This window comes from Cololabis saira, chromosome 4 (assembly GCF_033807715.1).
Source record: "Cololabis saira isolate AMF1-May2022 chromosome 4, fColSai1.1, whole genome shotgun sequence".
In the NCBI taxonomy this organism is placed as follows: domain Eukaryota; kingdom Metazoa; phylum Chordata; class Actinopteri; order Beloniformes; family Belonidae; genus Cololabis; species Cololabis saira.
In genome coordinates this window covers 4,853,894-4,878,873 of record NC_084590.1, presented here as the reverse complement: position 1 = coordinate 4,878,873, position 24,980 = coordinate 4,853,894, and the positions used below count along the sequence as shown (strand labels likewise).

The 24,980-nt window shown below is 42.9% G+C and overlaps 1 protein-coding gene across 4 annotated transcripts in view; it reads right to left on the bottom strand.

Moving 5' to 3' along the window:
• bcas3 (BCAS3 microtubule associated cell migration factor) overlaps positions 1–24,980 on the bottom strand; it is a 515,318-nt gene that overhangs the window by 405,572 nt on the left and 84,766 nt on the right. For all 4 annotated transcript variants that reach the window (XM_061718687.1, XM_061718690.1, XM_061718688.1 and 1 more), the window contains 2 exons: positions 21,621–21,714; positions 2,127–2,260 (listed from right to left, as the gene is read on the bottom strand). In XM_061718687.1, the coding sequence (XP_061574671.1) occupies positions 2,127–2,260; positions 21,621–21,714 (228 nt within the window). The remainder of the gene's footprint in view (positions 1–2,126; positions 2,261–21,620; positions 21,715–24,980) is intronic.

Here is a 24,980-nt window from a genome sequence, read left to right as displayed (position 1 = left end):
TGTGCACTAACAAACTTATTTTATCAGGAATAATATATTTCATCCAGCAAACTGACATTTTTGCAACCTATGTAAATCGGGCCCGTCGTTGCGTAACGACGGGCGCAGAATCTTATTGGCTCGTAGATCCACATCACACTGGACGGCTCATCCGGGCGGCTGTACAGACACTGCAGAATTTGGTTGTTTCCTCCTTTTCTGAGTTGTCAGGCTGAGGGGAGACCACTTTATATATGTTAAAGCAAGAGAAAACCTGTTTTTCATAATAGGTCCCCTTTAAATGATGGTGAGATGCAGAACAGCTGGTGATGGTGTCCCTCGCTGCTCAGGTCGTATTTCTTAACTGTACAAACTACATTTCTTTTAGATGAGCACACGGAGCTCCTGGAACCATCTGAGCTTTATTCAGAGGCATGAAAATCTCAATCTGACGTTACTCATTTTCTGAGAGGTTACTCGACATGTGGAAGGAGCCAAAGCCACGGTGCAACATCTGCCTCTTAACAGTGCTCCACTGGATTTAGTTAGATATTAATGAGTGGCTCCTAGTTTGTTTTTTTAGAAGTTACAGTTTGAATAAGCTGGTTGATACTGTGCTACGTCAGCTAGGAATGGGTGATATTTTACTGTTCACGATAAACCGTCAAAAAAATTCCCCACGGTAAGAATTTGTATCTCACGGTAAAAAGGATAAATTCCCGTTGATGACGTTTTTGTGTAACAAACATGGCGGAAGGCGGATCTGAGAGCGAGGAGCTCGTTAAACGGGGCTCCAGCTCCGTTATCTGGAACTGGTTTGGATTTAAAAAGAGAGACGAGGAGCAAACATCATCTATTATGTGCAAAGTCTGCAAAAACAGAAGGAAATGGTTGTTACATTTTGATATAACGTTTGACTATTAGGAAAACAAATTGCAATAGTATCTAATTTGTGGCATGTTCCAACCACAGGTTAATTTGCACATTTTATTTATATTAGAAGAGGTCATCAATGATAGGATTTTATTTTCAGTGAACTTTTATTTATTTGTCCTGTTTCTTTATTTATCAGGTTGTATTTTCTTCTACTTTGTGATTTTATAAGCTAAGAAAACTTGAAGGACAATGGTACTTTTGCTGTTTGCACTGTTATCCCACTGTTTGAGCCATACAGTTTGAATAAATGTATCTGTTTAGTAGCATTTAGTATTCTTATAGAGCAGTGATTTGGGGGCTCCAAAGACTGAATGTGGTGATAGATTTATAGTTACAAAGGTGGAGTTGAATTGGTATTTTTTTTATCGTCATTTTTATCGTTATCGGGATAAATGCCAGAAATTATTGTGATAAATCTTTTAGTCCATACCGCCCATCCCTAACGTCAGCTACGTCAACAAGGTCAGCTTTGTCAGCTAGGTTCATTAGTGATGTGTTCAGGTTGAACGTTCATGTTGTTTTTATGCTTATACTTTATCATAAATGTTCTGCGTGTGTGTGTGTGTGTGTGTGTGTGTGTGTGTGTGTGTGTGTGTGTGTGTGTGTGTGTGTGTGTGTGTGTGTGTGTGTGTGTGTGTGTGTGTGTGTGTGCGCGTGTGTGTACGTGTGTGTGTGTGTGTGTACGTGCGTGTGCGCGTGTATGTGCGTGTGTGTGTGTGTGCGCGTGTGTGTACGTGTGTGTGTGTGTGTGCGCGTGTGTGTACGTGTGTGTGTGTGTGTGTGCGCGTGTGTGTACGTGTGTGTGTGTGTGTGTGTGTGCGCGTGTGTGTACGTGTGTGTGTGTGTGTGTGTGTGTGCGCGTGTGTGTACGTGTGTGTGTGTGTGTGTGTGTGTGTACGTGCGTGTGCGCGTGTATGTGCGTGTGTGTGTGTGTGCGTGTGTGTACGTGTGTGTGTGTGTGTGTGTGTGTGTGTGTGTACGTGTGTGTGTGTGTGTGTGTGTGTGTGTGTGTGTGCGCGTGTGTGTACGTGTGTGTGTGTGTGTGTGTGTGTGTGTGTGTGTGTACGTGTGTGTGTGTGTGTGTGTGTGTGTGTACGTGCGTGTGCGCGTGTATGTGCGTGCGTGTGTGTGCGTGCGTGCGCGCGCGTGTGTGTGTGCGTGTGTGCGTGTGCGTGTGCGTGCGTGCGTGCGTGTGTGTGTGTGTGTCTGACCTTGGCCTCGGTCTCTCCACGGTGCAGCGTGTAGAGATGGTGGACAGCGCTCTGCGCCGAAGCCCAGGGATGGGTGAGTATGTGGAAGACGTGGAAGTCGTGTCCGAGTGTGTCGGCGGTCACCAGCAGCATCCCTGCAACGAGCACACGGACAGCGTTAGCATTCACCTCCACAGCTGGTGATTGTTACACTGGTGATCATCTCTGGAGCTTTTCAATGTTATCTGTCATACAATGTGCTAAATTCAATGAGAGATAACCCCCCACCCAAATAAGGGTTGGACCAATGTTCCTCTTTAACTCCCTACATGACAAGATAAAACCAGATTAAAAATAGCAAATGATGCACAGATTTTCAGAAACTAAATAAACACCTGATAAATAAATCTAATGAATCTATCACACCTTGGACTAGGGAAATGAAAGACTGAGTGTCAGAAAGACTGAGTGACAGAAAGACTGAGTGGCAGAAAGACTGAGTGGCAGCGTAAACTTTCAGTTTGAGCAACTGGAAAACATCTAAAATGGGAAAGAGCTGTTGTGCGATCGACTGTACTCATAGATTTACCAATAAATCAGAGTTATCGTTTTACAGACTGCCAAAAAATAAGCATAAGAGAGACAAATGGATCGCTGCAATTCTCAGAAACAACTGGATTCCAGACACCGAAACGTGGATTTGTGGTTCCCATTTTGTATCAGGTAATGTTGGATTTTTGGGTAGCTAACGTTAAACGGTCAAATCATAAAGTTCGGTGTCCTCATCACTTTAATTTCTACAACAAATCCTGCCTTGAAGTCGGACCAAGCGTCAAGACCTTTGTAAGCCTTCAAGCTTTGCTTTGTGTATTTCCCCGGCGTAGAAATTAAGTACATATAAATATCAGGAAACTGGATTGGTGGCCAAATATTAATGTCCATGGACCACTGGTTCTTGGTAACTGTACCAAATATTAATGTCCATGGACCACCTGTTCTTGGTAACTGTACCAAATATTAATGTCCATGGACCACTGGTTCTTGGTAACTGTACCAAATATTAATGTCCATGGACCACTGGTTCTTGGTAACTGTACCAAATATTAATGTCCATGGACCACTGGTTCTTGGGGTAACTGTACCAAATATTAATGTCCATGGACCACTGGTTCTTGGTAACTGTACCAAATATTAATGTCCATGGACCACTGGTTTTTGGGGTAACTGTACCAAATATTAATGTCCATGGACCACTGGTTTTTGGGGTAACTGTACCAAATATTAATGTCCATGGACCACTGGTTCTTGGGGTAACTGTACCAAATATTAATGTCCATGGACCACTGGTTCTTGGTAACTGTACCAAATATTTATGTCCATGGACCACTGGTTCTTGGTAACTGTACCAAATATTAATGTCCATGCACCACTGGTTCTTGGTAACTGTACCAAATATTAATGTCCATGGACCACTGGTTCTTGGGGTAACTGTACGGGTCACTGTCAAGTCCAACTGCCTTTAATTTAAGCCGATAATCAGCTGTTATCCCGTCTTCTCCACTAGTTGCAGCTGTTTTTCCTGATGTTTTATCACTCAGTAAGGGGGCGTGGTCCAGTGCGGAAGTGACGTCAATGCAGACCCTCTATAAAGACATTTATACTTAATTTTAAACAAAATGACTATGTGAATTGTAATGATTAACTTCTAAACACATGAAACTCAAATTCCATGCAGGTTCTTGTTGTCTGAAGGGACCTCAAATTGGACCACGGTGTTGAATCTTTGCCACGGAACACAAGCACACTGAAGTACAGTGCAAGCCAATCCTAATATTAAACTTTATTCCACTAAAGTGGGCCACACAGAGCCTGCCACACTACCGACTGCAAAGCGTACACGCCCGTCAGAATGACAGGATTATTGTGTCTATAAAACAAACAAACCAGTCCAAAAACCAGCCATCATTTGTAGCTGTCATAAACTGCAGCTCTGTTCTTATGATAGCGAGGTTTAGCTCAATGCTAAACTTGTTGTTTGCTCCTTTGGGGAAAGACAAGATGATGAGTGTCTGCGTAGGAGAGAAACCTACCGATGCGTTGGTCAGGGCACGGGTACGGGTGTATGTACATTAAGATTCACTGAAACACTGAACCACAACTCAGTGCAAGTGTAACCCACACTGACAGGCCCAGTCATTTACTCCCATTTTATCTGAAGTTCATCAAACTGCAGAAAGTATAGGCTCTCATCATAAACAACATGCTCAACAAACCACAGCAGAATAAACCAGGATCTAAACTGGTCTGGCTGGAAAAAAGAGAGTCCTGCCTTTCAAACACAACCCAGAACCAGAACCAGAACCAGAACCCAGAACCAGAACCCCAAGAGACTCTTAACCCTGGTCTTCGGGTCAAAATTACCTCATTCTCCTTCCTTCTTCCCTTCCTCTTTTCTCTCACCCTTCCTTCCTTCCTTCCTTCCTTCCTTCCTTCCTTCCTTCCTTCCTTCCTTCCTTCCTTCCTTCCTTCCTTCCTTCCTTCCTTCCTTCCTTCCTTCCTTCCTTCCTTCCTTCCTTCCTTCCTTCCTTCCTTCCTCCCTCCCTCCCTCCCTCCCTCCCTTCCTTCCTTCCTTCCTTCCTTCTCCCTCCCTTCCTTCCTCTCTCCCTTCCTTCTTCCCTTCCTCTTTTCTCCCTCCCTCCCTTCCTTCCTCCTGCTCTTTCATTCCTTCTTCCCTTCTTCTTTTCTCCCTTCTTTCCTTCTTTCCTTGTTTTCTGCCTTCCTTCCTTCCTTCCTTCCATCCTTCTTTCCTTCCTTCCTTCCTTCCTTCCTTCCGTCTTTCTTTCCTTCTTTTCATTATTTATTCCTTCCTTCCTTCCTTCCTTCCTTCCTTCCTTCCTTCCTTCCTTCCTTCCTTCCTTCCTTCCTTCCTTCCTTCTCCCTCCCTTCCTTCCTCTCTCCCTTCCTTCTTCCCTTCCTCTTTTCTCCCTCCCTCCCTTCCTTCCTCCTGCTCTTTCATTCCTTCTTCCCTTCTTCTTTTCTCCCTTCTTTCCTTCTTTCCTTGTTTTCTGCCTCCCTTCCTTCCTTCCATCCTTCTTTCCTTCCTTCCTTCCTTCCTTCCGTCTTTCTTTCCTTCTTTTCATTATTTATTCCTTCCTTCCTTCCTTCCTTCCTTCCTTCCTTCCTTCCTTCCTTCCTTCCTTCCTTCCTTCCTTCCTTCCTTCCTTCCTTCCTTCCTTCCTTCCTTCCTTCCTTCCTTCCTTCCTTCCTTCCTTCCTTCCTTCCTTCCTTCCTTCCTTCCTTCCTTCCTTCCTTCCTTCACCCAAAGACAGCACAAGGGTTAAGATGCTGCAGAACTCGGACCCTCTCCTACATCACACACTCAGAACATAAATGATAATAAAGCAATTCCTAAAGTACGCTGAGGTCTTCCAACTGGAATCTGCCTCAGGTTTCAGTTCGTCACCATCTCTCGCTAGGTGGCAAGACAAAGGTGAGAAGAGCTGGTTGGAATGGTGTGATGGAAAACACTCCCTCCTTGGAAAGAAAAAAAAAAGTAGCCAAGTACGCCAATGCTAATTTCAACTTGGAATGAAATGTTGCATTTGTTTAATACAACATTTCATTCACAGTTGAAAGACTCCCTTCTCCTTGTGAATAGTTCTATTCTGAGACGAGGAGGTGGAACAACGTACGGAGGTACGGAGAGAATGAGCGATGGGGTCATGGACATAATCAGAGGTGGAAGGGAAGAAAGGAAAAGAAAAGTCAGGGCGCAGAGTGCTCTGAGACAGTGGTTAGTAATTCATGCTGTATCAGAGCAACCAGAAAGCCAAGGAACTAAGGCCCAAGGCCTGTAAACTCTTGAAAACCCACACCCTAAATGAGGTGCCAAGCCACAAGAAGCATTTGCGTCAACTGGGGATACAGAGAAAAAAGGGATGGGGCCCGTCTAATTATAGAGTCTGGAAACGGAAGCACGGGGTGATTAGGAGTTGAGGCGCTGCGGTCTGTTTATCTGGGAGCTTCCTCTCACTCTCAAACTCTCTCTCCCCCACTCGCCACTCTTTCTTTCTTTCATTCTTCTTCTCCTCTCTGTTTTGGTCAGGCCCTGCCTACCCGGCGGCTGGAGAGTGGCCCCTGGGTTTCTGACAGATGAGATTTGGCCGCAGAGTCCTGGCCCGGCCTGACATTTCTCTCTTCTGCTGATGGTAGACTCCGGGCTCCAAAAAAGCAACAGCTCGGGGAGGCTGGAGCTTTGTGAGTTTGCTCGCGGACTGGGGAGTTTGTGGCGATGTTGAAATAGAGAGGCGCTCGCCGAGAGGCGTCAGTTGGTTAGCCCGCAGGATGGCCAAATTAAAAAGCAGCCGAGCCGCTCGCAGGGTGAAAAGAGAGGGTTTCGGGGAAATCAGAGGCTGGCCGGAGTAGGGTTTGACACGTCCTATTTATAACACCTTGTCCTAGGGGTTACAGTGTTATTTACGATGTTTTAGTACCAAAATCGTTGGCACACACTCTAAGACATGCACGACACTGGAAGGGATGACCTCTAATTTGCCATGTGTGCGAGACGTGCGTCCGTATGGGACACAAGGGAAATGATATAATCATTTCCATATATATCTTCCTTTGCTTTTTCGCCTTTTTCCAAAAATCTTTTTGTTTTGCTTTGCTGCAGGCTTACTGTCTCATCTCTGACCATTCAGAAAGAAAACATCTGCTCAATCCTATTAGGAGTGAGAGGATGATTCATTTGCAAAGTGCTTGAGCTCGCTTTATGCATGACAAAGGCAGATGGGACAAATGAGCGGCAGAGAAAGGAGAGTTACAGAACAGCGAAGAAGGACATGGAAAGAGAAAAAAAAAGAACGGCAGCTCCTCTCCTTGGCAGCTCAGGAGCCCACAACAAAACTAGACAACTTTTTAATGAACAGATCGCGGCTCAAAACAATCGTTGAAAATCCAGGAAATTTCAAATTACAGCCATGTGGAAGCATACTGCTTACAAAATGGAGTACTTGGGGGATTCGGAGTACTTCACTGTTACCAACATGCACAAACTTAAGAGCAAGTGAGCTCAACACGCTAATGAAAGGCTCCCCTTCGTAAGACCGGGCTTTGTGTTCGGGCTTGGCAGTTTAGTGGTCTGGACAAGACCTTCTGCATATTAATATGCACTTGCACGTGAGCTGAACAAATCCTGTTTCACTCAGCACTCTGCCATGGGATCACGTCTGTCCAAGGTACGTTCATACAGGCAATCAGTTTAACATTAATTAATCTAAAATGTATCTCCCGACCTGAGAGCCATCACTCTGCAGCGTTGACATCCATCTTTATCCTTAGCACTGGCCACGGTTACATGATGTTTTTTAATTCGGAATTAATTATTCAGAATTAAATAATTCAGAATTAAACTATTTTCCTGCGAGTTTACATGGAAATAGTCATTCCAAATTGAGGTTTACATGGAAAACACGTTTGATCGGCTTTCTCCAATTCATCCAATTCCTCTCCAGGTCTGGGGGTTGGGAAGGTTCTGATTGGATAGGGGGGCGGACCGGAAGTTACGTCTACCGGAAGAAAAACTAACTTAGCCGCTACAACTTTGAAAAGCTCACAATTTTTATGTTTCCTGTTTCCATTTGTTCTTTTAATTATTTCCAGGTCCTCCAAGCTATTTATTAAATAAATGGTCTCTGCTCTTGACCAGCGTTTACTGCTGCTGCATCTTGAAACTTTGTTTGTAAAACCAGCCCAGCGGAATATAAGCGTCATGGAGACAGACGGGAGAGGGAACGAGCAGAAAGAAAGACCTGAATTAATTTAAAGAGGAATGAGAGTTTACATGATCTGGAATTATTCTATTCGGATTTAAAATCGGAATAAACCCGCCACTTACTTCAAATTTAAGTTTAATTCGGAATGGCCATTTTAATTGGGAATTAGGTGTTTACATGGTAATTTTTACTCATTTTAAATCGGATTTAATTTTAATACTGAATTAAACAGGAATTAAACATGTAAACGCACTCACTGTGAAAGTGAGGGAATTAAAGCTCATAGTCTTGTAGTCAGACTTGTAAATCCAGCATTCAATCAATAGCTAATTGTTATTGTCTTTAAATAGTGGTAATTCGGTCTCCAGGGGTGAATAAAGGTGGGATGGGATGGTCTTGTAACACTTTAAACATCAAGGCCAGGCACTAACCTATCAGAAGTTTTCTGTCTGCTGGCTTACTCTGACAAACTCTTTTTTTTAACACAAAAATGTAAGAAAAAAAGAGAAGAGAAGAAAATTGGGGGGAAACGCGCCTATGCTTCATTTGGTGTACAGCGGGCTGAAACCAAGGGTTGTGTTTTTCTCTGCGCTCCATGAGCAGACCACCTGTGAACATTTAGATATTAATAGATATGAAAAAAGGTGTTTGCGTGTGGCTAACCTGGCTAACAAGCTGCTATTAGTTTGATATTACTATGCAGGAATTCCAGCTCTTTTAACGGGGCAAAAGTCACCTAGCTTTCAAGTGGTGCCGACGCACCGGCGCAGGCAGCCGGGCGGTCAAGTTCACAGAGCGTGACTGTTCACAGAGCACGGCTTCGGGCTCCGTCTTTCATCAACTTAAGCAGAAAAAACACCACTTAAGACTGTTTTTATGGAGCATTTACATATCTGCACACTTCCTGATGGAGTGGTTTTCAAGGGGGGAGACGTTTCTATACTGTTCAAGACGACAGGGTTGAAGAGGACGGTCTTTTCTAACCTCACCCGGGACGACTAATCTGAGAGGCACCAACACAACCCAAAGCCACTTATCCAAATTCCCAGTGAATCCTAATTCTTTTAGTTATTTTTCTCAGTGGTTAACCAACAATGGACATGTTCTCACAGCAGATTATCGTAAACTTTAACACCAGGGTTCTTTGATGTCATGTTTAAAAAAGCCCCAAAACAAATTGTCCCCGTCCACAATCTCCTGATCAAGATTTTGGGACCGTGATCCCAAGTTAATCCCTTTTTCTGAGCAAATAGGAAAACAATGGAGAGATAATCTTGTTTTAACACGGTATCTCTTACATTTCTCTTCACTTCTGCTAACTAATGAGATCCCTCTGAAAAGGTCGGCTGTTTATCAAAAAGAAATCGCAGTGCTTTGATTGTCGATGGAAACAGGAGACGGAACGAGCGGGGAACTGCATGTATCACTGTGTGCACGGTGTTGTGTGTCACGGAAATGGTTTATGAACAAGATGGACATTAAACATGCTGAGAAATACACAGCTTTTGTCAAAATTGTACACATTCAAGGACATTCTTTGAATATATGACTCTTCTAAATAAGAATAACCCAGCTGCAAGGTCTTGTTTGTTTGTTAGCGTTTGTCATCAGTTAATTAACCTATTTTGGCCGTGAGGACATCGTCTCAAAACAAATTGGTGAGGATGTCACGTTGTGATGGCTCTGTAAATAACTGACTTAGCAAAATAATGATATCCATCCATCCGTTTTCTAAACCCGCTTTATCCTTTGCAGGGTCACAGGGGTCTGCTGGAGCCTATCCCAGTTTACACCCCCAATTTATAATCATCAGTTAAACTATTACGCATGTTTTTGGACTGTGGGAGGAGGCCGGGGTAACCGGAGGGAACCCATGCAGGCAGAAAGAAAAGCTGGGTGCTGCCCCAAAATAATGATTTTTTTTTTTTAAATAAGAAAATGCAAATGTCCACTAAAAGCTGAAATTCATTTCAGATACTTGCAACATGACTGAGGCAGCAGATGAAAATATGGTGAAATGTAGTGGGCCAGCTGAAATTGTTTAGGGGTAAATTCACGGTGAGAACGTTTGGCACCAAAACTGTGCCTCTTTTCTGCTGTAACGTAAACCCTTTTCATTCCACTGGCTGATTGAGTTCTCCCAAGTCCTGACTATCGCTACGCCTCCAGGTGTAGCCACGCTAGCAGTGGAAGAAACATTTCAAGCCTTATCAGTCTACCAAATGTGCCATTTGCGAACATCAAACATGAAATTAAATCACATACAGAGATTTTTATGGCATGCCATTCAACTGCTTTTTATGCTCTCTGACCAATCAAACTGACAGGAACAAGCCCATGCTGCTCAGGTGACAGCAGGAGTAGGTCAAAATTCTTGGTAGATCCTCTCTCTTTTTTCTAATTAATAAGAATTTTCTATTTTGAATAAAGTGAAACTTCAGGTTTAATAAGAGTGTCAGAAAGACTGAGTGGCAGCGTAAACTTTCAGTTTGAGCAACTCAAACATCTAAAATGGGAAAGAGCTGTTGTGCGATCAACTGTACTCATAGATTTAGCAAAAAAATCGTTATTAGTTATCGTTTTACAGACTGCCGAAAAATAAGCTTAAGAGAGACAAATGGATCGCTGCAATTCACAGAAACAACTGGATTCCAGGCACCGAAACGTGGATTTGCGGTTCCCATTTTGTATCAGGTAATGCTGGATTTTTGGGTAGCTAACGTTAAACGGTCAAATCATAAAGTTCGCTGTCCTCATCACTTTAATTTCTACAACAAATCCTGCCTTGAAGTTGGACCAAGCATCAAGACTTTTGTAAGCCTTCAAGCTTTGCTTCGTGTATTTCCCCGGCGTAGAAATTAAGTACATATAAATATCAGGAAACTGGATTCATGGCCAAATATTCATGTCCATGGACCACTGGTTCTTGGTAACTGTACCAAATATTAATGTCCATGGACCACTGGTTCTTGATAACTGTACCAAATATTAATGTCCATGGACCACTGGTTCTTGGGGTAACTGTACCAAATATTAATGTCCATGGACCACTGGTTCTTGGTAACTGTACGAAATATTAATGTCCATGGACCACTGGTTCTTGGGGAAACTGTACCAAATATTAATGTCCATGGACCACTGGTTCTTGGTAACTGTACCAAATATTAATGTCCATGGACCACTGGTTCTTGGTAACTGTACCAAATATGAATCTCCATGGACCACTGGTTCTTGGGGAAACTGTACCAAATATTAATGTCCATGGACCACTGGTTCTTGGTAACTGTACCAAATATTAATGTCCATGGACCACTGGTTCTTGGTAACTGTACCAAATATTACTGTCCATGGACCACTGGTTCTTGGGGTAACTGTACCAAATATTAATGTCCATGGACCACTGGTTCTTGGGGTAACTGTACCAAATATTAATGTCCATGGACCACTGGTTCTTGGGGTAACTGTACCAAATATTAATGTCCATGGACCACTGGTTCTTGGTAACTGTACCAAATATTAATGTCCATGGACCACTGGTTCTTGGGGTAACTGTACCAAATATTAATGTCCATGGACCACTGGTTCTTGGGGTAACTGTACCAAATATTAATGTCCATGGACCACTGGTAACTGTACGGGTCACTGTCAAGTCCAACTGCCTTTAATTTAAGCTGATAATCAGCTGTTATCCCGTCTTCTCCACTAGTTGCAGCTGTTTTTGCTGATGTTTTACCACTCAGTGTGAGTAAGGGGGCGTAAGTGGGGAAGTGACGTCAATGCAGACCCTCTATAGGTTTTTTTTATAGGTTTGTTTTGTCTTTTTTTAAATAGGCACCCAGACATAGGTAAAACAAACTATTACAAGCTAAGAGTTTTCAAACGTTTGTAAAAGCGTTTTGTGTTTTCTTCCCTACAAACATCTGTATTTTGGGGTGAATTATTGTTGTAAGGGCAATCAAGGTATCCTGAGATAGTAATCAGTTAGACAATGTGAAACCACATCAAGTCCACAGATGGAGTCAGATCCCGGAGCGCTGCGTGATGGAAAGCTTCCTAGACCCGTCTGAACAGTGGCGTGTCCTCGGGGCCCGCAATCCATTTCACATGGAATTGAAGTCGTAATCAGTTGAAACAACAGCTCCCGCTAAAACAAATACTGTAACTGCAAAACTTCAGGGACATTAGCTTAATGAACTCCCCAACAACACAACAGCTGGAGTAAACTCAAAAGAGTGCAAGGACATCTTTTTTTTCCAAGGCAAATCTGGTCTCCGCAGAGTAAATACCGTAAATCACATCAGAGGAGGGTGTGAGTGCTAATTACTATCTTGGTGTGAAGACACGACTCAATCCCTGCTAAATATACGGCTGTAAACGTGTGGAAACCATTTGTGTGTGGGAATTCCCCCATGTTCAACATGTGCGTGTGGGTCCGGGGTTTTTCAGCAACAGCCCGGCTCTTCCACACATCAGTCGGACGGAGAGACAGAGTTATTACACCATAGAGAGCTGCCTTCATGGCACAGCTGCTTCACTGGTCAGGCACAAAGGGCCAGGCTATTCATTAGACCGGCATGTTACTAAACCAGGGATATGGTTTATGGGACAGTTACGTGTGGGGAGAGATACAGCCTTGGTTCCTCTGCCATTACCCCAGGCTTTGATGGGATATTCAAAACTTCCATATTCAGGACATTTGGATGGCTACAAAAAAAAAAAAAGAGAAAACGAGGAGTGTTTTATGGGAGGCAAAGAAAAATACTTTTCCAACACGACGACAGATATATAGGAACATTTAGGAAAAATGTGGGCACTGAAACGGGCTCTTCCATTTTAGCTGTTGACTGGTACATGTGTACCTTGCCATTACAAAGACTGTATAGTTGTTTCAAGTGCAGAATCTCATCTTGTAACAGGAGGAAGGGTTTGGGAATGATGACATACCGTATGCATTTTAACCCTTGTACTGTCTTTGGGTCAAAATGACCTAATTCTCTCTCTCTCTCTCTCTCTCTTTCTTTCTTTCTTTCTTTCCTTCTTTCCTTCTTTCCTTCTTTCCTTCCTTCCTTCCTTCCTTCCTTCCTTCCTTCCTTCCTTCCTTCCTTCCTTCCTTTCTCCCTTCCTTCCCTCCTTCTTTCCTCCTGCTCTCTCCTCCCTTCTTCCCTTCCTCTTTTTCCCTTCCTTCCTTCCTTCCTTGTTTTCTCCCTTCCTTATGTCCTTCCTTCCTTCTTCGCTTCTTCCTTCCTTCCGTCCGTCCGTCCGTCCGTCCGTCCGTCCGTCCGTCCGTCCGTCCGTCCGTCCGTCCGTCCGTCCGTCCGTCCGTCCGTCCGTCCGTCCGTCCGTCCGTCCGTCCGTCCGTCCGTCCGTCCGTCCGTCCGTCCGTCCGTCCGTCCTTCCTTCCTTCCTTCCTTCCTTCCTTCCTTCCTTCCTTCCTTCCTTCCTTCCTTCCTTCCTTCCTTCCTTCCTTCCTTCCTTCCTTCCTTCCTTCCTTCCTTCCTTCCTTCCTTCCTTCCTTCCTTCCTTCCTTCCTTCCTTCCTTCCTTCCTTCCTTCCTTCCTTCCTTCCTTCCTTCCTTCCTTCCTTCCTTCCTTCCTTCCTTCCTTCCTTCCTTCCTTCCTCTTTTCTCCCTCCCTCCCTTCCTTATTTATTATTATTAGTTATTTTCGACATTTCAATTTTTTTCTCGACATTTGGACTTTTTTCTCGAAGTGCATAATGAAAAAAAAATCGTATTTTTATTTTTCTCCTGCCTGGCCCTAATACTCTTCAGGAGATCAGACTGGATCAGCCGAGTCTGGAACAAGAAGATCTCAACAGACGTCTTACTATGAAGCACAAACTATTAAAAACACAAAACCGCTGATAACACTTTGCTAAACATCTTAACAAAATTAAACATATTCTGGTAAAGACAAAGTAAGCGAGAATCAATTTTAATCAGGTCTTGATTGAAAAATATCTGGATAACGTGGAGATTATGGGTGACTTGGGGTGGCTCTGGGTCAGCAGTGTTTATGGATCAAGAAGAATGATGAATCCTTATGTTCGGTCTGCTCAGACTGGCTCACATGCAGAAAAGCTGCATGCATCTTCACAGTAAAACTGTAAGTAAAAAGCTTTGAAAATAAAGTATTATAATTATCCACAATGGACACATCATGTCCATCACATAACTTCCTCTTTGCAGAAAGGACCATGAACGAACAATGACTACGTTTACATGCAGTCAAAATTCAGGTTATTGCTAATATTCCGGTTACTGAAACATTGGGAATATTCCGTTTCCATGGTAATTAATCATTCAGGATATCTGGATCAAACCAGCGACGCGTGGAGAACATCATGACGCAATTCCAGTCATTTCTGCTTCTTCTTCCTGTATCCAAATTCAAAACAAATGCTCCTTCGCGCAACTTTTCTCTCACCTTCTTGTAAATCTTCTATCCCGGTACTTTCTACCGTCTACAAATACAGAAATGTTCATATCCTTCATTACATTTATGAAGTGATTAGTCTCCTCCTGGTCTTGTTTCTCCGTGTTTATAAGAACTTCCTGGACTCAAAAGACCAGGATTCCTTGTGAACAGAGCATGTGCAGAAAACAGATTCCTGTTCCGTTTGATGGGGATATTCCGTTTGGTGTTTACATGACCCAATATTCAGGTTTTAAAAGGAGTAACCCAGGGGTCATATTGGGGTTTTTAAAAACCCCAATAAGAGCAAATTGGGGTTATTCAAAGGGGTTATTGGTGTTTACATGGCCGTGCAAATTTGGGTTATTGCCAATATTCGGGTTTTAAAAGGGTTATTGATGCATGGAAACACAGTCAGTGTTAGCCAGCTAGAAAAAAAGCAGGTATATAAGAGTCTACATAGTAAAGAGCTGTAATTCATTTAGATTTCTTTTTTAAACTACTCCAATATCCCTTTAAGAACCAATTCAAACGTGTCACGGCAAGCAGCTAAAACAATAACTCTTTGTGAGCTGTACACCTCAACCCAAGACAGATTCATGGCCAGGTGCCGGCAGTGATATGACAAATGAATTCAGCTTTAACCCTTGTGCTGTCTTTGGGCCAAGGAAAGAGGAAGAGAAGAAGGGAGGAAAAATGAAAAGAAGGAAGGAAGGAAGGAAGGAAGGAAGGAAGGAAGGAAGGAAGGAAGGAAGGAAGGAAGGAAGGAAGGAAGGAAGGAAGGAAGGAAGGAAGGAAGGAAGGAGAGAGCAGGAGGAAGGGAGGAAGGGAGGAAGAAAGAAAGAAAGAAAGAAAGAAAGAAAGAAAGAAAGAAAGAAAGAAAGAAAGAAAGAAAGAAAGAAAGAAAGAAAGAAAGAAAGAAAGAAAGAAAGAAAGAAAGAAAGAAAGAAAGAAAGAAAGAAAGAAAGAAAGAAGGAAGGAAGGAAGGGAGAAAAGAGGAAGGGAAGAAGGAGAGAGCAGGAGGGAAAAAAAGAAAGGAAGTGAAAAAAGAAGGAAGGAAGGAAAGAGGAAGGGAAGAAGGAAAGAAGAAGGGAAGAAGGAAGGAGGAAAGAAGGAAGGAAGGAAGGAGGGAAGGAAGGAAGGAAGGAAGGAAGGAAGGAAGGAAGGAAGGAAGGAAGGAAGGAAGGAAGGAAGGAAGGGAGAAGGAAGGAGAGAGCAGGAGGAAAGAAGTTAGGAAGGAAGGAAGGAAGGAAGGAAGGAAGGAAGGAAGGAAGGAAGGAAGGAAGGAAGGAAGGAAGGAAGGAAGGAAGGAAGGAAGGAAGGAAGGGAGAAGGAAGGAGAGAGCAGGAGGAAAGAAAGAAGGAAGGAAGGAAGGGAGAAGGAAGGAGGAAAGAAGGAAGGAAGGAAGGGAGAAAAGAGGAAGGGAAGAAGGAAGGAGAGCAGGAGGAAAGAAGGAAGGAAGGGAAAAAAGGAAGGAAGGAAGGAAGGGAGAAAAGAGGAAGGGAAGAAGGAAGGAGAGAGCAGGAGGAAAGAAGGAAGGAAGGAAGGAAGGAAGGAAGGAAGGAAGGAAGGAAGGAAGGAAGGAAGGAAGGAAGGAAGGAAGGAAGGAAGGAAGGAAGGAAGGAAGGAAGGAAGGAAGGAAGGAAGGAAGGAAGGAAGGAAGGAAGGAAGGAAGGAGAGAGCAGGACAGGAGAATTAGGTCATTTTGAGTACAAGCTTTAAAACATCCACATCAGCTGGCGTCAGGTGGACGTTCTCAACCACATTTTTAAAAATACCACACACGTCTTATTATTTTTGATAGTTAGCTAAAAAATGTGAAAAGTTTTTGTTCTGTTTTGTTTTCATGTTGTTGTTTTTATTGTTTGTTATCCGTGCTGCACATGCGTCCAAATCCAAATCAAGTCCCAAACATAGCTCTGCTACAAGCTAGAATCCATCATGCAGCTGAGGATTCAAGGGAAAAGATGACCCCCCTTGGTGTTCAGGCTTATCTATCCAATTATTAAATTATATTCTGAAAATGTATCTTCCAATGAAGGCACTGATAAACATTAGGTAAAAAACTAAGGAAACTGCTTCCAAGACAAGTTTTAGCTTTGATGCAAAAGTAAAACTGCATAATGTCAGTCGTTCGTAACATTTGTTTTAAATACAAGCCTATCACTTAAATCCATTTGTTTAGGATGCGGTGCTGCTTCATTCACTCTGCTCAGAACTTCGTGCAAACAACTCGATTCTTATTAGATTTAGCAAAACTGTCTGCAAAGAGGTTTGAGGAGCTAAAGAGCTGAGAGCGGTGCCTGAGAGCGTGTTTGTTGAATCAATCACTCCATCTAGTGCCAGTCACAGTCCTAAGAAATGCTTGAGATGTTGAACAATATCTCTGCCATCAAAACACAAGAGTATTTTGAACTTGGCATCTTACCTAATAATCAAGTCAAGGATCGTTAAAGATGATTGGAAAGGACGAGACGCGAAAGAAAACAAGCACACACACTGCAGCTGTTAAAGAGAGCACTTTGCCACTGCATTGCTTCTGCGTCCCTCTAATTACACCACTAGGAATAGATCCACAGAGCCAACGAAGCCCCACAAAGCGCCAGCCGCCACACCAGTAACTGGCAGCCTCCGGTCTGCCCTTTGTAGAGTTTCCAACAGACACAAGCCAATGGGGTTTCTTACATAACTATTCCCAGCCAGAACCGTTGGGCTTTCCAGGCTCTCTTTGAGTAATAAGATTGTTTCCTGCTCAGCCTATCATTCTTATTTCTGCCGTGCTGACCTTGGCTACTTTGAACGGAGAATGGAAGTTGCTTCAGGAAAAGTTACTTCCTTCATCTCCTTGGAAGAGGACTCCAGCTTGATTAGAAGAATCAATGAAAGCAGAGATTCCCCAGCATGGTCTTAGCAGATTAGTCAGCCTACACACAGCGCTGGGACTGGGACTGAAACCTAATGAATACATGAATAACAACTGGATATAGAGACTGAGTGTCAGAAAGACTTTCAGTTTGAGCAACTCAAACATCTAAAATGGGAAAGAGCTGTTGTGTGATCGATTGTACTCATAGATTTAGCAAGAAATCTGAGTTATCGTTTTACAGACTGCTGAAAAATAAGCTTAAGAGAGACAAATGGATCACTGCAATTCACAGAAACAACTGGATTCCAGGCACCGAAACGTAGATTTGTTCCCATTTTGTATCAGGTATATTTTTGGGTAGCTAACGTTAAACGGTCAAATCATAAAGTTCGGTGTCCTCATCACTTTAATTTCTACAACAAATCCTGCCTTGAAGTCGGACCAAGCGTCAAGACTTTTGTAAGCCTTCAAGCTTTGCTTCGTGTATTTCCCCGGCGTAGAAATTAAGTACATATAAATATCAGGAAACTGGATTCGTGGTCAAATATTAATGTCCATGGACCACTGGTTCTTGGTAACTGTACCAAATATTAATGTCCATGGACCACTGGTTCTTGGTAACTGTACCAAATATTAATGTCCATGGACCACTGGTTCTTGGTAACTGTACCAAATATTAATGTCCATGGACCACTGGTTCTTGGTAACTGTACCAAATATTAATGTCCATGAACCACTGGTTCTTGGTAACTGTACCAAATATTAATGTCCATGGACCACTGGTTCTTGGTAACTGTACCAAATATTAATGTCCATGTACCACTGGTTCTTGGTAACTGTACCAAATATTAATGTCCATGGACCACTGGTTCTTGGTAACTGTACCAAATATTAATGTCCATGGACCACTGGTTCTTGGTAACTGTACCAAATATTAATGTCCATGGACCACTGGTTCTTGGTAACTGTTGGAAGATTTTTTTTTCATTATGCACTTCGAGAAAAAAGTTGAAATGTCGAGAAAAAAGTGGAAATGTCGAAATTAATGTTGAAGTACAATTTCGAGAAAAAAGTCTAAATGTTGAGAAAAAAGTCAAAATTTTGTGAATAAAGTTGAAATGTTAAGGAAAAAAGGCGAAAAAAAGAAAAAAAAAGAAAAAGGCAAAAAAGAAGAGAAAGAGAAGAGAAAAAAAAGAAGAAAAAAAGGAAAAAAAAAATTAAACATTTTTGAAAAAGCTCCAGGGAGCCATTGGGCGGCACTAAAGAGCCACATGCAGCTCTATAGCGGCGGGATGCCGAACCCCGGCCTAGAATCACAGAGGATCAGGACATTACTAGGTTTGGTCTCGGTCTTGAGCTGAACTAGTCTTGGTCTTGGTTTGATTCAATTAAATCCAATTAAACTTTATTTATATAGCGTCTATTACAAACGTTGTCTCTAGGATCTTTCCAGAGACCCAGAACATGAACATAAACCCCCGAGCAATTATTACACAAACACTGGCAGGTAAAAACTCCCCTAGTGGGAGAAAAACCTTAAGCCAAACAGTGGCAAGAAAAACTCCCCTTTAGGAGGAGAAACCTGGACCAGCACCTGGATCATAAGGAGGGAAGAAACCTGGACCAGGACCTGGATCATAAGGGGGTAGAAACCTGGACCAGGACCTGGATCATAAGGGGGGCCCTCCTGCCGGAGGATAGGATTGGTAGAGTCTTGGTCTCGGTTTAGGCCAGGGATGTCAAACATACGGCCCGCGGGCCGGAACCGGCCCCCGAGGAGGTTCGATCAGGCCCACGGGATAATTTAAAAGTGAAAAAAGGCATAAAAGACATGGAATTCAAATTTTTAATAAGATGCAATTCATGTATTCTCGCTAGGGGGAGAACTGTTTTGATCACAGTAGAAGACAACAGCGGTATCAATGCCATCTGCTTCTTTATAAATCTAATTTGATCTTAAAGTGCAATTACTATATTTTTCAATATCAATTCATTGTTAAAGTTTTGTGCCTTTGCACAATCAGTGGGATAAGTTGCAATGCATATATGTGAATGATAAAAGTAAATTGCACATTTGTCTAAGGAAATATGAGGTGTTCCATGAAATGTTTTGTAAAAGGAAAGTTTTGAATTTCAACATTTTCCTAATGTTCGTGCACATTTATACACCAAAACAAAGGAAAGACATGATATTTTGAGTGTGACTTCCATACATGCTATAATAGCATGTAAGGTATAATTTTAATGGTCCAGCCCACTTGACATCTACCGAGGCCGTATGTGGCTCCCGATGTGAAATGAGTTTGACCCCTGGTTTAGGCGGTCTTGACTAGTGATAGCGGAGCTGCAGCGGCAGGAAGAAGCAGCCAGACGGTCCAGAGCCGTAGCAGAGCTAGGCTGGGTTGGTGAGTTAGATGGGAGAGCACAGAGAAAAGGAAACTCACATGGAGCAACCTCTGGAGCAAACAGCTCCATCATTCAAACCCCCGTGTGACGCCCTGCCCTCGCCCAGAAACCCCAGGATCTGGCCTGGGGAGGAGCCATCCTGTCTCGTGTGCACAGAAGTTATCAATCAAAGCCTAATAATCAGGCCGTGCACCACAAACCCCCATCCTTCATGCAGGAAGGAGACAAGTCCACGGCAAACCCCTCACCACACGATTTAGGATGGCTGAGCACAGCCGGGGACCGGGACGTGTAAGTGGAGCTGGTTCTGGTTCTGAGACTGTGACAACCACCGACCGGCCGGACCTGCTGCTCTTGTCCAACTCATGCCAGGACGGTAACATCATAAAAGTGCCAGTCCCCTGGGAGGACGAGCCGCTGGAGTCTGAGCGGAACACGCTGTAGTAACAGGGCTGTCTTCATGGATTCCCTGAACTGGAAGTGCTGCTGACACGTAAGGGATTGTAACATCCAGTCCTCTTACTCAATCAGCCCCTTTACATGGGAAGTTTCATTCCTTTTTAATTCAGAATTAAAATTAAATCTGATTTAAAATGGGTAAAAATGACCATGCCTACGTTTACATGCAGTCAAAATTCCGGTTATTGCGAATAATCTGGTTACTGAAACATTGGGAATGTTCCGTTTACATGGTAATTAATCATTCAGGATATCTGGATCAAACCAGCGACGCACGGAGAACATCATGACGCAATTCCCGTCATTTCTGCTTCTTCTTCCTGGATCCAAATTCAAAACAAATGCTGCTTCAACTTTTCTCTCACCTTCTTGTAAATCTTCTATCCCGGTACTTTGTACCGTCTACAAATGCAGAAATGTTCATATCCTTCATTACATTTATGAAGTGATTAGTCTCCTCCTGGTCTTGGTTTCTCCATGTTTATAAGAACTTCCTGGACTCAAAAGACCAGGATTCCTTGTGAACAGAGCATGTGCAGAAAACAGATTCCTGTTCCGTTTGATGGGGATATTCCGTTTGGTGTTTACATGACCCAATATTCAGGTTTTAAAAGGAGTAACCCAGGGCTCATATTGGGGTTTTTAAAAACCTGAATATGAGCAAATTGGGGTTATTCAAAGGGGTTATTGGTGTTTACATGGCCGTGCAAATTTGGGTTATTGGCAATATTGGGGTTTTAAAAGGGTTATTGATGCATGGAAACACAGTCCATGTAAACACCTAATTCCGAATGAAAATGGCCATCCCGAATTAGACTTAATTCTGAAGTAAGTGGCTGGTTTATTCCGATTTGAAATCCCTATAGAATAATTCCACGGTTTACACTCATTCCTCTTTAAATTAATTCCGGTCTTTCTTTCTGCTCGTTCCCTCACCCGTCTGTCTCCATGACGCTTATATTCCTGCTGGGCTGGTTTCTGCCTCCCTTCTCCCTCATCCTCAGCACACCAAAGAAAATCATCGACATGATGTTGTTGCGCTGCTGCTTCAAAAATAAAATCAAAACAAATCCAAAACGGATGCTAATAATGTGGTCCTCCATGTTGTTGTTAATAGAGTAAGTTTGTTTTTCTTCCGGTAGTTTAACTTCCGGTCCGCCTCCCTATCCAATCAGAACCTTCCCAACCCCCAGACCTGGAGAGGAATTGGAGAAAGACCATCAAACGTGTTTTCCATGTAAACCTCAATTCAGAATTACTATTTCAATATAAACTGGAAGGAAAATAGTTTAATTCTGAATGATTTCATTCAGAATAATTAATTCCAAATTAAAAAACATCATGTAACCGTGGCCAATCAGGATGAACACAAACAGGATCAATACATTGAGGCGTTTCTGATTAGTCCTGCCCGGCCCAAAAGAAAAGCTGAGGAAGTCACCTGAATTAAACACACTGTACTCTATGTTGAAATCAATGTGTAATGACTCTCTTGTTATTTTTGTTCTTAAATTGATACTTGTCTTCCCCCCTTTAAAAAAATAAAACAGCACATTTGAGAGTGTGTGTGTGATTCTGTGTGAGTGCGTCTTACCGCTGGGGTTGAATTGCATGCAGGATATGGGTTTGTCATGTGCTGGGAAGTGAGCCACCACTCCCTCTCCATCTGAGTCCTCACTCACCAGGACCTGGAAGTGCAGCACCAAACCACACACACACACACACACACACACACACACACACACACACACACACACACACACACACACACACACACACACACACACACACACACACACACACACACACACACACACACACACACACACACACACACACACACACACACACACACACACACACAATCATTTTCTGAGGATGAGAGCATTAAACAAAAGTGGGACTTTCCCCTGTACAAGGTTTTCTCTTCACATGTCGGTTGGGTGTGATATCACCGCAGCGCTGAGCATTGTTCTATCACGGAACAGCAGTTTTTCAGTCCTTGTTTATGTTCCAATGCCCTCTCGTGGATAGAAAATACGTTAAGTGTAAATCAAATCTTCTTGTGCTGCATTAAAGAAAGTGAGACTCATTCTAATGTGAGCGATTGTTATTGAATGGCCTGTAACAGGCTGTGGGAATGATTGGACGGCGAGTCCAGCTCAGGCAGCACGAGGCGTCATGACGATGCTCCAGGGCACTGCGCTGCCCTGCAAACAAAGAGAAAGGGCCAGGAAATGTTTCCTTAATTGATACCAAATTTTAAGTGTGGAGTGAACCATTTGATTATTTGTAAAGCCAGAGAGGTTGGATGAAATAGATGAGGTAAGTAGAGCAACCCTCCCTCTCTTCTCTGTTTCTATCTTTCTTCTTCCTTTTTATTCATTTGTTTACTTTGTCTTTTTTAATTCGTACTTTGTATCTTTAATACTTAAACCCTTGTACTGTCTTTGGGTCAAAATGACCCAATTCTTCTATCCTTCTTTCCTCCTCCCATGCTCTCTCCTTCCTTCTTCCTTTCCTCTTTTCCTCCTTTTTTACCCTCCTTTACTCCTTTTTCTTCCTACCTCCCTTCCGTCATTCGTTCCTTTATTGCCTTCTTTGCTTTTCCTTCCTTCTTTCCTTATTTCCTCCATTCCTTCCTTCTTCCCTCCCTTCTTTCTTTCCTCCATTCCTTCCTTCTTCCCTCCCTTCTTTCCCTTTCTTCCTTCCTTTCTCCCTTCCTTCCATCTTTTCTCCCTTCCTTACTCCCTTTCCTACTTCCTTCCTTCTTTCCCTCTTCTCTCCTTTCTTCCTTACTTCCTTCTTTCCTTCCTTCCATCTTCTTTTCTCCCTTCACCCTCCCTTGACCCAAAGACAACACAAGGGTTAAAATAATTTCCAGTTATTTATTTATCATCATTATTATTATTATTATTATTTTGTTTTTATCATTATTTTTTTTAATGTATCATTTTTATTATTTTCGTTGTTCTCTCCTTAAATCAAGAAAAACATCCTAGGAGGTAGACTGTATATCTTTTTCTCATTCCATCGAGATGCACACTATTTTTATGGCTTCAAATATCCTGTATATTGTAGATTGCCATACAGAAATAATATGATACTCAATGTAAATGTGTCATTGATTCCTGTTCTACTGTGCCTTACCCCCTAATGAAAATATTGAGGAAAAAAAAGAAAAAGAAAAAAAGAAAGTGGCGTGAAGTCCAACTCAGTCTCATCACTTCTGAAACTGGCCCGGGACATTAAACCAGATTACATTGCTACATTTTATCATCACTTTGCACAACCAGAGGCTTTTCCTTCATCTCTGAAAACAAAGAAAAGATGAAAAGCAAAGGGGCTGATATCAAAAGATGGAAGGAAACTCCTAGAGTCACAGAGAGATAGAAAAAAGCCAAGGCATGAAGCAACTTTGTGTTTGAGAGAGAGAATATACACATAGGTTAAAATATTGCTTTTGTGTTGCATTACTGTCAGTGGAGTCGCCTGAGAACAGGAACCCGTCCAAACAAGAAGCAGCCTTTCAAGACTAAAATACTTAATCTCAGAATACAAGCAAAAAAGAGAGAAGGAATGGGAATGGGAAGAAAGAAAAAAAAAGTCAGCTGACAAGAAACAGATCACTTTTATTACAGAGTAGGCAGACATTATTCTGTGAGGGAATCCAGCGAGAACCCTTTGAAACCAGAGTGTCCTCCAGAGAACTGAGAAGTGTGTGTGCCTTCACGTCATGAGAAGATTGCTGTTTGCAAGAAAGTTTGAAAAGCTCAAAGAGATGAGAATCTCTAGGATTCCCACACTGGTAAGAGAACTAATCTCTCTGGTGTTCCTGATTTTTCCGTTTCTCCTGAAAGTGCAGGCCCTGCCGCCACGACCTTCACTCCTACTGCTTCCTCCAGCAGCAGCTTCGCCTCCTTCCTCCTTCCTCCTTCCTCCTTCCTCGCTCCTCGCTCCTCGCCCGCTCCACTCAGTGTTTACGGCCAGGGTTCAGTTACTGGGTGTCAACTCGTGACAGAGTGCAGACGTGTCTCCGAAGGTTTCGGGTCGACTCGCAAGACAAGACATAAACTGCAGGGTGGATACGTTTCCAGTGTGTATGCAGCCTCTGCACTGACGACAAGCTGCGCTGTGTACGCTGGCACGTCTCATTAACATGTGACGGCCTGATTAATGACGGGCCGGGGTGGCGGGGGACAATCAAGTGAATTTAGCCCTTCTTTCTGACATCCCAAGAGTCAAACTCAATCATATTTTGGAGTGGATTTTCAAGAGCGTATAGTGTACACTGAATGAGTCTGTTCTGTGCTAGGATAAAGGTACCGTACTCATTCCTGCCACCAATTTTTAGGACTCCATTAATAGACGGAAAGTGCATGACGTCACAGATGCGACTTCACAACGGGTTACGCCCACTGAGAGGCAGAAAGACTGAGTGTCAGAAAGACTGAGTGGTAGAAAGACTGAGTGTCAGAAAGACTGAGTAACAGAAAGACTGAGTGTCAGAAAGACTGAGTGTCAGAAAGACTGAGTGTCAGAAAGACTGAGTGGCAGAAAGACTGAGTGGCAGAAAGACTGAGTGGCAGAAAGACTGAGTGGCAGAAAGACTGAGTGGCAGAAAGACTGAGTGGCAGAAAGACTGAGTGTCAGTGTAAACTTTCAGTTTGAGCAACTGGAAAACATCTAAAATGGGAAAGAGCTGTTGTGTGATCGACTGTACTCATAGATTTAGCAAGAAATCGGAGTTATCATTTTACAGACTGCTGAAAAATAAGCTCAAGAGAGACAAATGGATCGCTGCAATTCACAGAAACAACTGGATTCCAGGCACCGAAACGTGGATTTGTGGTTCCCATTTTGTATCAGGTAATGTTGGATTTTTGGGTAGCTAACGTTAAACGGTCAAATCATAAAGTCCGGTGTCCTCATCACTTTAATTTCTACAACAAAT